The following is a 12,862-nucleotide window of genomic DNA, read 5'->3' on the forward strand; positions in this document are numbered from 1 at the left end:
CGCCAAAAAGGCCGCCCCCTTCCCTCTGGCGAGCGCCAGGGGGCGCAGCCGGCGGAGGGCTCGGTGGTCAACATGGGGTAGCTCAACTCTTAACAAACCCTCTCCCCCACCGCCCCAAAAACCCTTATGATCCCTTTTTCATGGTGACCCCCCAGTCTAAATTCTTTTTTTTTTAAATTTAGAGTACCCAATGATTTTTTTCCCAATTAAGGATGGCCAGTTCACCCATTTATTAGTGCACCTCAAAAGAGTGGCCAATTCACCCACCCCTGCACATTTTTGGGTTGTGGGGGTGAGACCCACACCGACACGGGGAGAAAGTGCAAATTCCACACTGACAGTGACCCAGGGCAGCACGGTAGCATTGTGGATAGCACAAATGCTTCACAGCTCCAGGGTCCCAGGTTCGATTCCGGCTTGGGTCACTGTCTGTGCGGAGTCTGCACATCCTCCTCGTGTGTGTGTGGGTTTCCTCCGGGTGCTCCGCTTTCCTCCCACAGTCCAAAGATGTGCGGGTTAGGTGGATTGGCCATGCTAAATTGCCCATAGTGTCCAAAATTGCCCTTAGTGTTGGGTGGGGTTACTGGGTTATGGGGATAGGGTGGACGTGTGGACCTTGGGTAGGGTGCTCTTTCCAAGAGCCGGTGCAGACTCGATGGGCCGAATGGCCTCCTTCTGCACTGTAAATTCTATGATTCTATGATCAGTGTCTACCGCTGCGCCACCGTGCTGCCCTCGAGCCTAAATTCTTTCAATACCAATTAAGCATCAAGGTGTATTGGCAGGTATCATAGGACCCCCTACAGGGCAGGAGGAGGCCGTAAGGCCCATCAAGGCTGCACCAACCCTCCATCAGGGCACTGCCCCTCCCCGCCACCCTGTCCCTGCAACCCCAACTATCCCTTTGGACACCAATGGGGCAATTTAGCGTGGACGGATCTCCTCACCTGCATGTCATTGAAGGGTGGGAGGAAATCAGAGTACCCGGAGGAAGCTCATGCAGGCACGGAGAGAACATGCCGCACAGACAGTCACCCAAGGCCGGAATCAAACCTGGGTCCTTGGAGCTGCGGGCCAGCAGTGCTAACCACTGTGCCACCTTGCCACCGATTATCACCCTATAGAAGGCCCAGGGATCTGCAACCTCCAAGTTCTTGTGACCTCACCTGAATATGATCTATCCAGATGAGGGGAGTATAGCAATCCCCTTAAACCAGAGACTTCTGGGACATAAATACCACGGGCCAGGCGCGGAAGACCCTTTAGGGAGTAGGAGGTGTAAATATGTAAGGAAATAAATCTAACTTTCTACAGTCGTTGCTTACAAGTGGTCGCTTGCCTGAGACTTTACACCACCCGAGGTACTGTGCCCCAAGAGGGCGTTGGTGACCGTGCACTTCCACCAGATTGGCCGTTGATTACTCTTGGCAAAGCACTGCAGTGGTTTGCCGTTGCCTTTGGCTGACCGCGGATCTCTCCCACTTTTTAACCATCTGCCATCAGGCATATTGGAAGGATTTACAGGCTAATATATAAAGTGTTTGGCCCTGTTATGCACACACCGTGGCCATCAAGTCCTGAAGTGGGAGTTGAACCCAGAGCTTGAGACGGCACCACTGCACCACAAAGCCTCATCAAAAGCATATGACAACAGATAATTTAATTCTATTCCACATTTCCTTAAAGGCTTGCATTTATATAACCCCGTTCACAATCTCAAAGTGCTTTGCAGACAAATTATTTTTGGACAGTAGTCAGTTGTATTGTTGGAAACAATACAGCAGCCAATTTGCACACAGCAAACTGCTACAAACGGCAATGCGATATATAGTGGCCAGATAATATGTTTTACTTATCTTGATTGAAGGATAAATATTGGCTAGGTACAGAGGATAACTCTCACATGTTGCTTTTAGTGCCATGGGATATTCCTTTTCTACCTAAGAGGGCAGGTTTTGGTGTCTCACCTAACACTTCCAATAGTTCAGCACACAGTAGTCTGTCTATATTTTTGTGCTCACATCACTGGAATGGGACTTGAATCCTGAACCTTCTGACTGAGAGCTAAAGGTGCTACGCACTGAACCAGATTAAGGACTATTACAGTATTAATATTGCAATCGTAGCAGCAAACACTCCCAGGCCAAGCAATGTAAATATCATGGCAGTCTACACTGAGTGCATTTCCTACTGCATCACCATGAACATTTCTCTATTTCCCACAACAATCCCTTTTTGTTTAAATTTAGAGTAGCAAATTATTTTTTTCCCATTTAGGGGCAATTTAGTGTGGCCATCCACCTAGTGCGGCACGGTAGCATAGTGGTTAGCACTGTGGCTTCACAGCTCCAGGGGCCCAGGTTTGATTCCTAGGTCACTATAGTGGGTCGCTATAGTGTGGAGAATGCACGTTTTCCCTGTGTCTGCGTAGATTTCCTACCACAGTCCAAAGATGTGCAGGTTAGGTGGATTGGATATGCTAAATTGCCCTTAGTATCGAAAAAGGTTAGGTGGAGATGTGGGCTTAATTGCAGCGCTCTTTCCAAAGGCCGGTGCAACCTCGATGGGCCGAATGGCCTCCTTCTGCACTGTAATTTTATGATTTTTTTTCTTTTTCTTGTAAGCATTTTTTTATTAAGGGGTAATTTAGCGTGGCCAATCCACCTACCCTGCACATTTTTGGGTTGTGGAGATGAGACCCACACAGACACGGGGAGAATTTGCAAACTCCACACGGCCAGTGACCCAGAGCCGGGACCGAACCCGGGTCCTCGGCGCCGTGAGGCAGCAGTGCTAACCATTGCGCCACCGTGCCACCCACTCCCATTGTCCCAGTCTCTGCCCAGTCCTCTCTTTCCCGCCTCCAGTTTGAGTGGGGCGGCCCGCAAGGCCCGCCGGGAAGGGGGACGCGTTGCTTGACAGCGCGCCTGCAACCAAGCCTGCTGGCCGCCACAAGCCCCGCCCCCTGGGCGTAGAAAGGGCGGGGCTGGCACCAGCCTCCCGGGCCGCGGATTGGCCGGCGCGGCTGCCGATCAGGGCTGGAGGGACGGGCACGCTTCCGGCGTGAAGTTTGGTTGCGCGGCTGTCAGTGAGGAGCGGACGCCGTTTTGTTGTCGTTTGATCGCTGAGGCGATCTTGGTGTCTCCCCCCCCCCCCCAATGTGATATTAAAGGCAGGGTGGGGGTGGCAGGGCTAGGGAAGAGGGAGATGTCCAAGGAGCCGCGGAGCCAGCGGAGGGAGTTTGCCCCGGCGTTTCTGGGCGGCGGCGACGGGCGTGAGAGGAGCGGGCAGCGGCTGTCCGGAGGCGGCGTCGAAGCCCGGGACAGGCCCGGGCCCAAAATGGGGCCTGCGGGCGATGAGCGGGAGCGATCGGGCAGCGGCAGCTCGGGGTCCTCGTACGGGGGCAAAGGCAAGAGCCCGGCGGGGAGCGGCAGTTCCAAGGTGCGGGGTTGTCGACGCTTCTCTCTCCCTCTGTCTGTCTGTCTCTCCGGCTGTGGAAATCAATAGGGCAGCTTGTCATCCATCCCCCCCTCCTCCTCCCCCTCCTGAATCCACCCGCTCCTGGCAAACAAAAGGAATCAATCCCCTCACAAAACAAAAGGCACACCAATCCCCTTCCCTTTCACACCTGACGCCCAGCACCTGAGGAAGCCCATTAATAATATTAATCTTCATTACTGTCACAATTACACATACATTAACACCGCAATGAAGTTATTGTGAAGATCCCCTGGTCGCCACACTCCGGCGCCTGTTCGGGTACACAGAGGTAGAATTCAGCGTGTCCCGTTCACAAAATGAAAATCGTCCATTGTCACAAGTAGGCTTGTAACAAGCATGTCTTTCGGGTCTGGTGGGCGAGCACGGTGGCGCAGTGGTTAGCGCTGCTGCCTCGCGGCGCCGAGGACCCGGGGCCGAGACCATCCATGTGGAGTTTGCACATTCTCCCTGTGTCTGTGTGGGTCTCACCCCCACATCCCAAAGCTGTGCAGGGTAGGTTGATTGGCCACGCTAAATTGCCCCTTAATTGGAAACAAATTAATTGGGCACTCTAAATTTTTAAAAAAAGTCTTTCGAGACTGGGGGAAGGAAACCGGAGCGCCCAAAGGAAAGCCACGCAGACATGGGGAGAATAGAATGTGCAGACTCAGTCCATTGCGCCTATGCAGGCTCTGGCAACATCTGGGCTAGGGAGCAGGAACGGTCCATTCGGCCCTCTGAGCCTGTTTGCTAAGATCATGGCTGATCTGGTTGTGGTCTGGGCTCCACTTACCTGCCTGTACCCCCCCCCCCCCCAAACCATAGACACCTTTGTCTGTAGGAACAGGGACCTTTTCTCCGCAAACTACCTTGCACCAATCAGTTTTTGTGCAGATTGGGAGGATGCCACATCTTTGCCTGAGATTCCTAGGTTACACTGTTCAAAATTGTACCACTTACACTATCTTTCCACAGTAGTTCTCCCAAAGTGCATTACTTCACACATGTCGACATTGAGCTCTAACTGCCATGCTTTTGCTAATTTCACCACCTGTTCATGTCGCATTGAAATCTTTAACCTTCCTCACCAGTAACTACTTCTTTACCAAGTGTCAAATCAACTGTAAACGTTTAATGATACTCCCTACAGAGTCTTAAGTTGTTTATAAACATTGCAAAGAGTAATAGATTTTTAAAAATGTTTTAATTCATTTACGGGATGTGGGTGTTGCTGGTTAGGCCAGCATTTATTACCCATCCTGAGATACCCTTCAGAAGTTGATGATGAGTTGCCTTCTTGAACCGCTGAAACCTTCAGATGTAGGTACACCAACTATGCTATTAGGGAGGGAGTTCCAGGATTTTGCCCCAGGAACGGCAATATATTTCCAAGTGTGGGTGGTGAGTGACTTGGAGGGAACCTCCAGGTGGTGGGATTCCCAGATATCTTGCTCATGTCCTTCGAGGTGGTAGCGGTTGTGGGTTTGGAAGGTGCTGTCTAAGGAACATTGGTGAGTTACTGCCATGCATCTTGTAGATTGGAAACTGCTTTAGGAGCAAACCACCCAGTCTGAAAAATATCCATCCACCATCACCTCTCTCTGCTTCCTGTCATTTTAATTTCATTCCATGAGCTTCGAACAAGTCACCAGACTTTGCAACCATAATGCAGTTGTTGATTAATCATAGTCATCACGGCACGGTGGCACAATGGTTAGCATTGCTGCCTCTCAGCGCCAGGGACCCGGATTCAATTTCGACCTTGGGTGACTGTCTATGTGGAGTTTGCACATTTTTTCTCTGTCTGTGTGGGTTTCTTCTGGGTGCTCTGGTTTTCTCCCACAATCCAAAGACCTCTGCAGGTTAGGTTTAAACACTGAATCAGCCTCCTAATTCAGGCATTTTGGCACAAATAACTATAAATTTGTCACATGGTTTCAGACTTGCTTTGAAAGGGCCATCTGTCCAAAAGTATTGGCTGTGCTAAATTGCCCCTTGGTTTTGTTGCGGGGATAGGTTGGGGGATTGGGCCTAGATAGGGTGTTCTTTCAGAGGGTCGGTGCAGATGCGATGGGCCGAATGGCCTGCTTCTGCACTAGCACTTTATTGAAACAATCAATCTCTATCAGTTAGTCTACAACAACCATGGACGTTTGATGGAGAGCTTTGGGTACAACACATTCACAACCTCAGGACATCCTAATAAAACAACCAATGAAGTACTTTTGAAATGTAGTCACTGTTGTAATATAGGAAATGTGACTGCCAATGTACGCACAGCAAGCTCCCACAAACAGCAATGTAGTAATGAGCAGGTGACCTGTTTCATAACACATCATATCACATATCATAAGTCCAAGGCCACCTGTTCCACTTGATGGGCACTTTGGACATGTGACTGGTTTTCAAGTTCCAGCCTTGACAGGGAGCATCGGCACGTGATTCTGTGAGCAGCATTACAGTCCCTGATACATACACCACATCAGCATGGACTTGTTTTATTTTTTAATTCAAATTGTTCTGTAGGTCTGCTCACCAGGAGCTTGTCGGCCTCCCCAAGACATTCATCTAATCTCTCATCCCCTCCACTCTGCTGGCACTTTCATTTTCCCATCTTAATTTACCATATCAGTGAAAAACCCTTTAGCCATCATGCTTCAGCTCTCTGCAGTTTTCTACACACCCATCTGCTTTGCTCTGTCTTTCACATGTGCAAAATCTTATCTAAAGTTTTCTCTTTAGCTGCGTGTTTAAGGATTTAATCCTCATTCCCTTGTGAAGTGCTTTTTTAAAATGATTTTGCCAAGCCACTATGTATAAATATAAGTTATTGTCCACATAATGGGATTAGAGTAGGGGCTGGTTTAGCACAGTGTGCTAATCAGCTGGCTTGTAGTGCAGAACAAGACCAGCATCGCGGGTTCAATTCCCGTACCAGCCTCCCCGAACAGGCACCGGAATGTGTGATTACGGGCTTTTCACAGTAACTTCATTGAGGCCTTCTTGTGACAATAAGTGATTATTATTATTATCAGCAGGAATCACTGGACAGAGATGTGATATAAAATGGTTATGCCACTTGAGTAATCCTGATGCCTGAACTAATAATCCAGAGAATGAGGGTTCAGATCCCACCATTTGAGTGTGTAAATTTTAATCCAGTTTAAAGAAAAAGTAGTTTTGGAAATTAAAATCCCACTCCAGAGACTTGAAAACCATAATCTAAGCTGACAGTCCAGTACTGCGCTTGGGGGTCCTGCACTGTCAGGGGTGCCGCCTTTTGGATGAGATGTTAAACAATGTCTGTCCCTCTCGGGTAGATCTAAATGATCCCTTGGCAATATTTTGAAGAAGAGCAGGGGTTCCTCCCCTGTCTCGTGTCCAATATTTATCCATTGATCAGCATTACAAAAACATCGGACCATGAGCATATTGGTGTTTGTGGGAGCTTACTGTGCAAAGATTGGCTGTCACGCCCCAACACTAGTGACTATGCTTCTGAAGTCCTAAAATGGCTATAAAGGGCTTTGCGGTGTTCTGGTGTGAAAGGTGCTATATAAATGCAAATCTTTTTGTTTATAACTTATACTTTTGGATTGGCCCTTTCAAAGCAAGTCTGAAAGCATGTGACAAATTGGTGCCAAAAGACCTTAATTAGTAGGCTGATTCAGTATTTTAACTTAACAGCATTTTATTGCTTTGAAGGATTTAACCAAGGCAACTGAATAGATATGTCTATATTGTGTTGAAAGACCTTGCATATAGCACCTATTTTAACTTTGGCTAATGAAGTACTTTTAGTGTATAGTTACTGTTGTAACGTAGCAATGATATAAATGACAAGATAATCTGCATTTTGGTAGCATTTGCTGGGTAATTATTGTTGGCTTGGACACCAGGAAAATTTCCTCCTGTTTAAATATTATTATGGATTTTTCCCCCACATGTTCCTGAGAGTGCAGATGAGGCCTAAAATTAACATCTCATCTGCAAGGCGGTACCTCTGGCTGTGCAGCAGTCCCACCGTACTACACTTAATTATTTGTTCAAATCTCTGGAGTGGGCTTTGAACCCACAATCTCTGATTTGGAGGCTAGATTGATAGCACTGAGTCATGGCTGATACTTGTTAATTACTGAGGAAGTGCTGGAAAACGGGGAGTGTTTTTATTTGGAGGGGACAAAGCATACTTTTGGTGACCAGTGATTTTAAATATGCGACCAAACTGAGTGATATCAGTGTTGCAAATAAGGCACCTAGCGTCAGGCACCGACCATTTATTATGACAGATGCAACCTTGCATTAATAATCTCTTTGAGCCACTGTAGTTCTGTAGATCAGTGCCTTTAATATTTTCTTGGGTCACCTTTCTTTGTGTACAAGCTGAGTGGTGCTTACTGTCATGGTGCTGCTTAAGGCTGCTTGCTTGTGATAAGGTACCCAGTGTCAGTGGCAGCATTGACCCATGGGGTAACATTCTTGTCTCTGGCTGTTGTGGGCACAAGTCCCCATTCAAAGATTTGAGCACAACATTTCGGCTGTCCTTTCATTGCAGTACTTAAATTTTTTTTAAAAATCTCATCTTTAAAGCTACAAAGCCAGTGTGCAGAGTGGACAAGGCAAACCCTTAATCCGTCTCATTGTGCTCCAAAAAATAGTTCAAATTGAAACCAATTCATGGTCTCTACAAGAGAAACCTACAAGGTCCAAGCTGCAAAGAAAAGGCATTGCACTCACCTTGGACATGATCTGACTCTTGATCTTAGCCATAAGGCCGAGAAGCGATCATTGCAGTATTGAAAGATTTTGGTGATGGTGCAGTCTTTTGACTGAGATGGTAAAGATCTCGTGATATTTTTTTATTCATTCAAGGGATGTGGACATCGGTGGCTGGGCCAGCATTTATTGCCCACCCCAGTTGCCCTTGAATTGAGTGGCTTGCTCGGCCATTTCGAAGGGCACTTAAGAGTCAACCACACTGCAGTTGGTCTGGAGTCACATGTAGACCAGACCTGGTAAGAATGATAGATTTCCTTCCCTAAAGGGACATTAATGAATCAGATGGGTTTTTACAACAATCGACAATGGTTTCATAGTCACCATTAATTCCCGATTTTTCTTGAATTCAAATTTCATCATCTACCATGATGGTAGGATACGAACCTAGGTCCCCAGAATATTGCCCTGGGTCTCTGGATTACTAGTCCATTGACAATACCACTACATCGAAGAACAGGAGTGTTCTCCCCAATCCTGACTAATTTTCATCCCGAAACCAACATCACTAAAACAGAATACCTGCTCATATCACATTGCTGATTGTGGGAGCTTGCTATGTGCATATGACTGATTATACTTCAACAGTTATTGCACTTCAAAAGATGCAAGGCATTTTGGGACATCCCAGGGTCATAAAAGGTGCTGAGATAGTCTTTTATTTCATTTCAAGGCTGTTGGTGTGGGAAATGGAAGAAAAGAGTTATGTTTTAGGAAATGCACTTAGTACAGAGTGCCAGGATCTTTGCTGCGCAATACCTGGTGGCAGTGTTCAATGCCTTATTTGCAACACTGATATCCCTCAGTTTGATCACATATTTAAATAAAAAATGTTTAACAGCTGACTGAGAAATAGGGCAAAAGGCTGCAGCGAAAAACTTCAGATCCACAAATAATAGTGATCACAGTGGAAAGGTGTGTCACTAAGCTTTGCCCAAGAAGCTTTCTGAGGATATTAAGGTCAGAATCTTTTCATTTGTAACTTTGGCAATGACCTGGACTCTTTGTTTCACATCTTTCTTTCCACTGAGGTCTCTGAAGCAAAGTTTAATTGGTTTGGGATTGATCTCTCGTGGGGTTGTGTTTTATTAAGTCTGGCACCAAGAGTAGAGCAAATCACAGGAGAACTGCAATCAAGAACATGACCTAGGGACATCTGATGGTGTGATGTGAGGGGAAGGTGCTCACAAGATGGCAACCGATGGAAATCTTTTTGCCCTTTTTCTCACCCGTCGACTGATTCTGAAGCCTCTCGGGGATCAACTGGAGGTAAGATGGCGAAGATAACTTCTTCCTCTCCGACCATTCCACTAGCGGCTGAGACTCTCACCAGCATTTTGGCGAGTGAGCTTTATGAACACCGGCAAAATTTGTCGGTGGATCTTAAAAGATCAATTGAAGAGGCCTTGGCCCCCATTTGTTTGTACTCGATACCACAAGTAAGACCAGCGAAGCTCATGGAGCCACAATTAAGAGCATGGAGGCGACATTATCGGATCACAACGATCGGATTGCCTCTCTGGAGTCCGACCTTGCTTTGGTGGTTGAAGTCAACATATTAAAAGCCAAACTGAATATCCGGAAAACAGATCCAGGAGACAGAACATTTGTATTGTGGGGATACTGGAGGGGACTGAGGGCCACACCCCTACTGAATATTTCTTGAACATATTCCACAAGAAGGTGGATTAGGGTGTATTTACATCGTCCCCCAGAATTAGACCGGGCCCATCACTCGCTTTGACCTAAGCCTCGTGCTAGAAATCTGCCTTGTGCGTTGATGATAACATTCCATAGTTTCAAAGAAAAAGAACAGGTTCTTCGGTGGGCAAGGGAACATCATGATCTCATCTGGGAAGGCCACTCCGTTAGGCTGCACTTAGATATGAGTGTGGGCCTAGCAAAAAAAAAAGAGCTGCTTTTAATGGAGTGAAATCCATCTTGTATAAGAATGGAGTAAAGTTCAGGATGGTCTATCCAGCTTGCCTCCGAGTAACATTTTGCGAAAAAGACTACTTTTTTGACACGCCAGGAGATGCGGACTCCTTTGTTTGACGCTGTTTGACCTGTTTTGTGGCTCTGTGGATGGGCACTTTGTATTTTATGTCTTTTCATGTTCATTGTTTGTGTGTCTTGATGCCTTTGGTTAGATTTGAAAGTTCTTTACTATTTGTGTTTATATCAATCGGATTGTTCCCTTTCTCTTTTCATCGTCGACATTGAGCGCGACATTTAGGCACTAGTATGGCATTGTCAGTTAAATAAGGTTTTATTTTCCAGTTAGAAGTCACCTTGCTAACAAGGGTGTTCGTTAACGGGAGTGGTTTTGGAGGTTTTTCTGCAGCTTGTTATAATAGTTTAAAAAAATTAGCTTAGAACTTGTGTTTAGTTTTATTTTGTTAATTGTATGCTTTAGGATAAGTTATTGTTTGCTGCTGTTTCATTATGGCGGTCTTGGGGTGGGCTGGGTTTTAGTGTAGTTAGCTGACCAGCTGTCTGCTGGTTTCCTTATGTTGAGTCCTTTGACTTGGCTCAGTGGTCATCTTGGGTGGATTGTTTTGTTTTACCTATTCAGTGTCCCTTGTTTTGTTTCTCTCTTGGGGCATGGCTGACTCTGGCTGAAGGGATGGTGGGAGGCTTTCAATCCGTTTGGTTGCCTGTAATGTTAGGGTATTGAATGGCCCAGCAAAACGGATGAGGACATTTGCTCATATTAAGAGCTTAAACTCTGTTATTGTTTTCTTGTAGGAAACCGTGACGCCTTTTGCACCCGAATGACAGGGATTTTTCCTTTTTTTCACATGCATATCCCCGCATTGAATTTTTCATTTTAGATAGGTCTTTCCTCCCTTTGGTAGTGGCGGCTGAGTATTCAGCAATTGTTATGTCTGACCACATCCCACATTTTGTTGATCTTTTGCTGGTGTCTGGCCCACCCAATGCTCACCCTGGAGATTAGATACTACTTTGCTGGCATTTGTCCACCTCCACAGAGGACTATATTAAATTAAGCAAGTCCGACTCCATTTCCCCCCCCCCCCCCCCACCCCCCCCTCCCCCCAACAAAGCTGTGGGAGGCTCTTACCGCCATCTTAAGGGGAAGGAAATCATTTCTTGTAGAGCATACATGCTGAGGACAATGAAGTAGTCGCAGCAGAGGCTGGTGGATTCCATTCTAGAGGTGGATCACCAATATTTGCTTGATCCTACTCCAGAGCTATTGGCAAGCAGGAAAAATTACTGACCCAGTTCAAGTTGCTGACAAGGCTGTATGCCAGTTACAGCGCTCGAGGGGTACTTTTTATGAGTATAGGGAGAAGGCCACTCATCTCCTGCCTCACCAACGTAAATGTCAAGCAGCCTCCCATGAGATTCCTCAGGTAATCAGTCTGGGCAGCATTCTTGTTTCCACCCCTCTCCAGGTCAGTGCGGCTTTTAAATCCCATTACTGTGACCTGTATGAATCGTAGACCTTTGCAGATAAATCGTTCTTGTCTGACTTTCTGGAGACGTTGCACATCCTAACTGTGGAGGTGACAAGAGTTAGATTTCCCCTTATGCCCTGACGAGATTTTAAAATGTATCGGGCTGATGTAGTCTGGCAAGGGCCCTGGCCCTGATGGCTTTCCGATTGAGTTTTGCAAGAAGCTCTCAGAACAGCTCATACCTATATTATTGGATATGTTTAATGACTCCCTATCTCGAAGTTCATTGCCTCCGACCCTCAAACCTCTATTTCCTTGCACATTAAAAGGGACATGGACCCGACTGAGTGACGTTCATGTCCACGCACTCGCTTTTGAATGCGGATGTTAAGCTGCTTGCCAAGGTTCTGGTGCTCCGGTTGGAGCCTTGCCTCCCAAGTAATTTCGGAGGATGAAACAGGCTTGGTGAAGGACTGACAATTAGCGGCCAATATACGTCGCCGTTGAAATTTTTAACCCCTCCCCTGCACCCAAACCTGAGGTGATTACATCTCTGGACACTGAAAAAGCATTTGATAGGGTGAAATTTAAATATTTATTTGAGATTCTCGGGGGATTTGGATTTGGTGATAAATTTGCCTCGTGTATTCACTTGTTGTATAATGCCCTTACGGCCAGCATTCGCACAAACGCTCTACACTCAACTTACTTCCCCTTAAATAGGAGCATTAGACAGAGAAGCCCTCTTTCTCCACTTTTGTTCGCCTTGGCAATAGAGCTGCTCTCTATTGCGTTGAGGGCCTCTAGTAAATGGAGGGGTATTAGTCAGGATGGGCTCGAACATCGGGTATCTCTTTACGCAGATGATCTACTTCTATATATTACAGACCCAACCTTCCATCGACAGCATAATGAAGACACTTAATACCTTTGGCTTCTTCTCTGCCTATAAATGAAATTTAGGCACGCGTGAATGTTTTCCGGTTAACCCCCGAAGGTGAGCACAATTGGGCAATTACCTTTCTGCCTCTCTAATACAAAGTTTTTGCTACATGGGGACCTCCTAGGGTGAATTACGCATGCCTGGTCAATAATGTTAAAACAGATCTACAGAGGTGGAACAGCCTTCCTCCACCTTTGGCGGATAAGATTCAAACAATTATAATTAACGTACATCCTAG

The 12,862-nt window shown here is 46.5% G+C and overlaps 1 protein-coding gene across 2 annotated transcripts in view; it reads left to right on the forward strand.

Moving 5' to 3' along the window:
- The first annotated feature begins 3,084 nt into the window (after positions 1 to 3,084).
- scaper (S-phase cyclin A-associated protein in the ER) overlaps positions 3,085 to 12,862 on the forward strand; it is a 464,954-nt gene continuing 455,176 nt past the window's right edge. For both annotated transcript variants that reach the window (XM_072492784.1, XM_072492785.1), the window contains exon 1: positions 3,085 to 3,441. In XM_072492784.1, coding sequence (XP_072348885.1) covers positions 3,208 to 3,441 — 234 coding nt within the window. In that variant the 5' untranslated portion in view covers positions 3,085 to 3,207. The remainder of the gene's footprint in view (positions 3,442 to 12,862) is intronic.

The sequence above is a fragment of the Scyliorhinus torazame genome, chromosome 30 (genome assembly GCF_047496885.1).
Source record: "Scyliorhinus torazame isolate Kashiwa2021f chromosome 30, sScyTor2.1, whole genome shotgun sequence".
In the NCBI taxonomy this organism is placed as follows: Eukaryota; Metazoa; Chordata; class Chondrichthyes; order Carcharhiniformes; family Scyliorhinidae; genus Scyliorhinus; species Scyliorhinus torazame.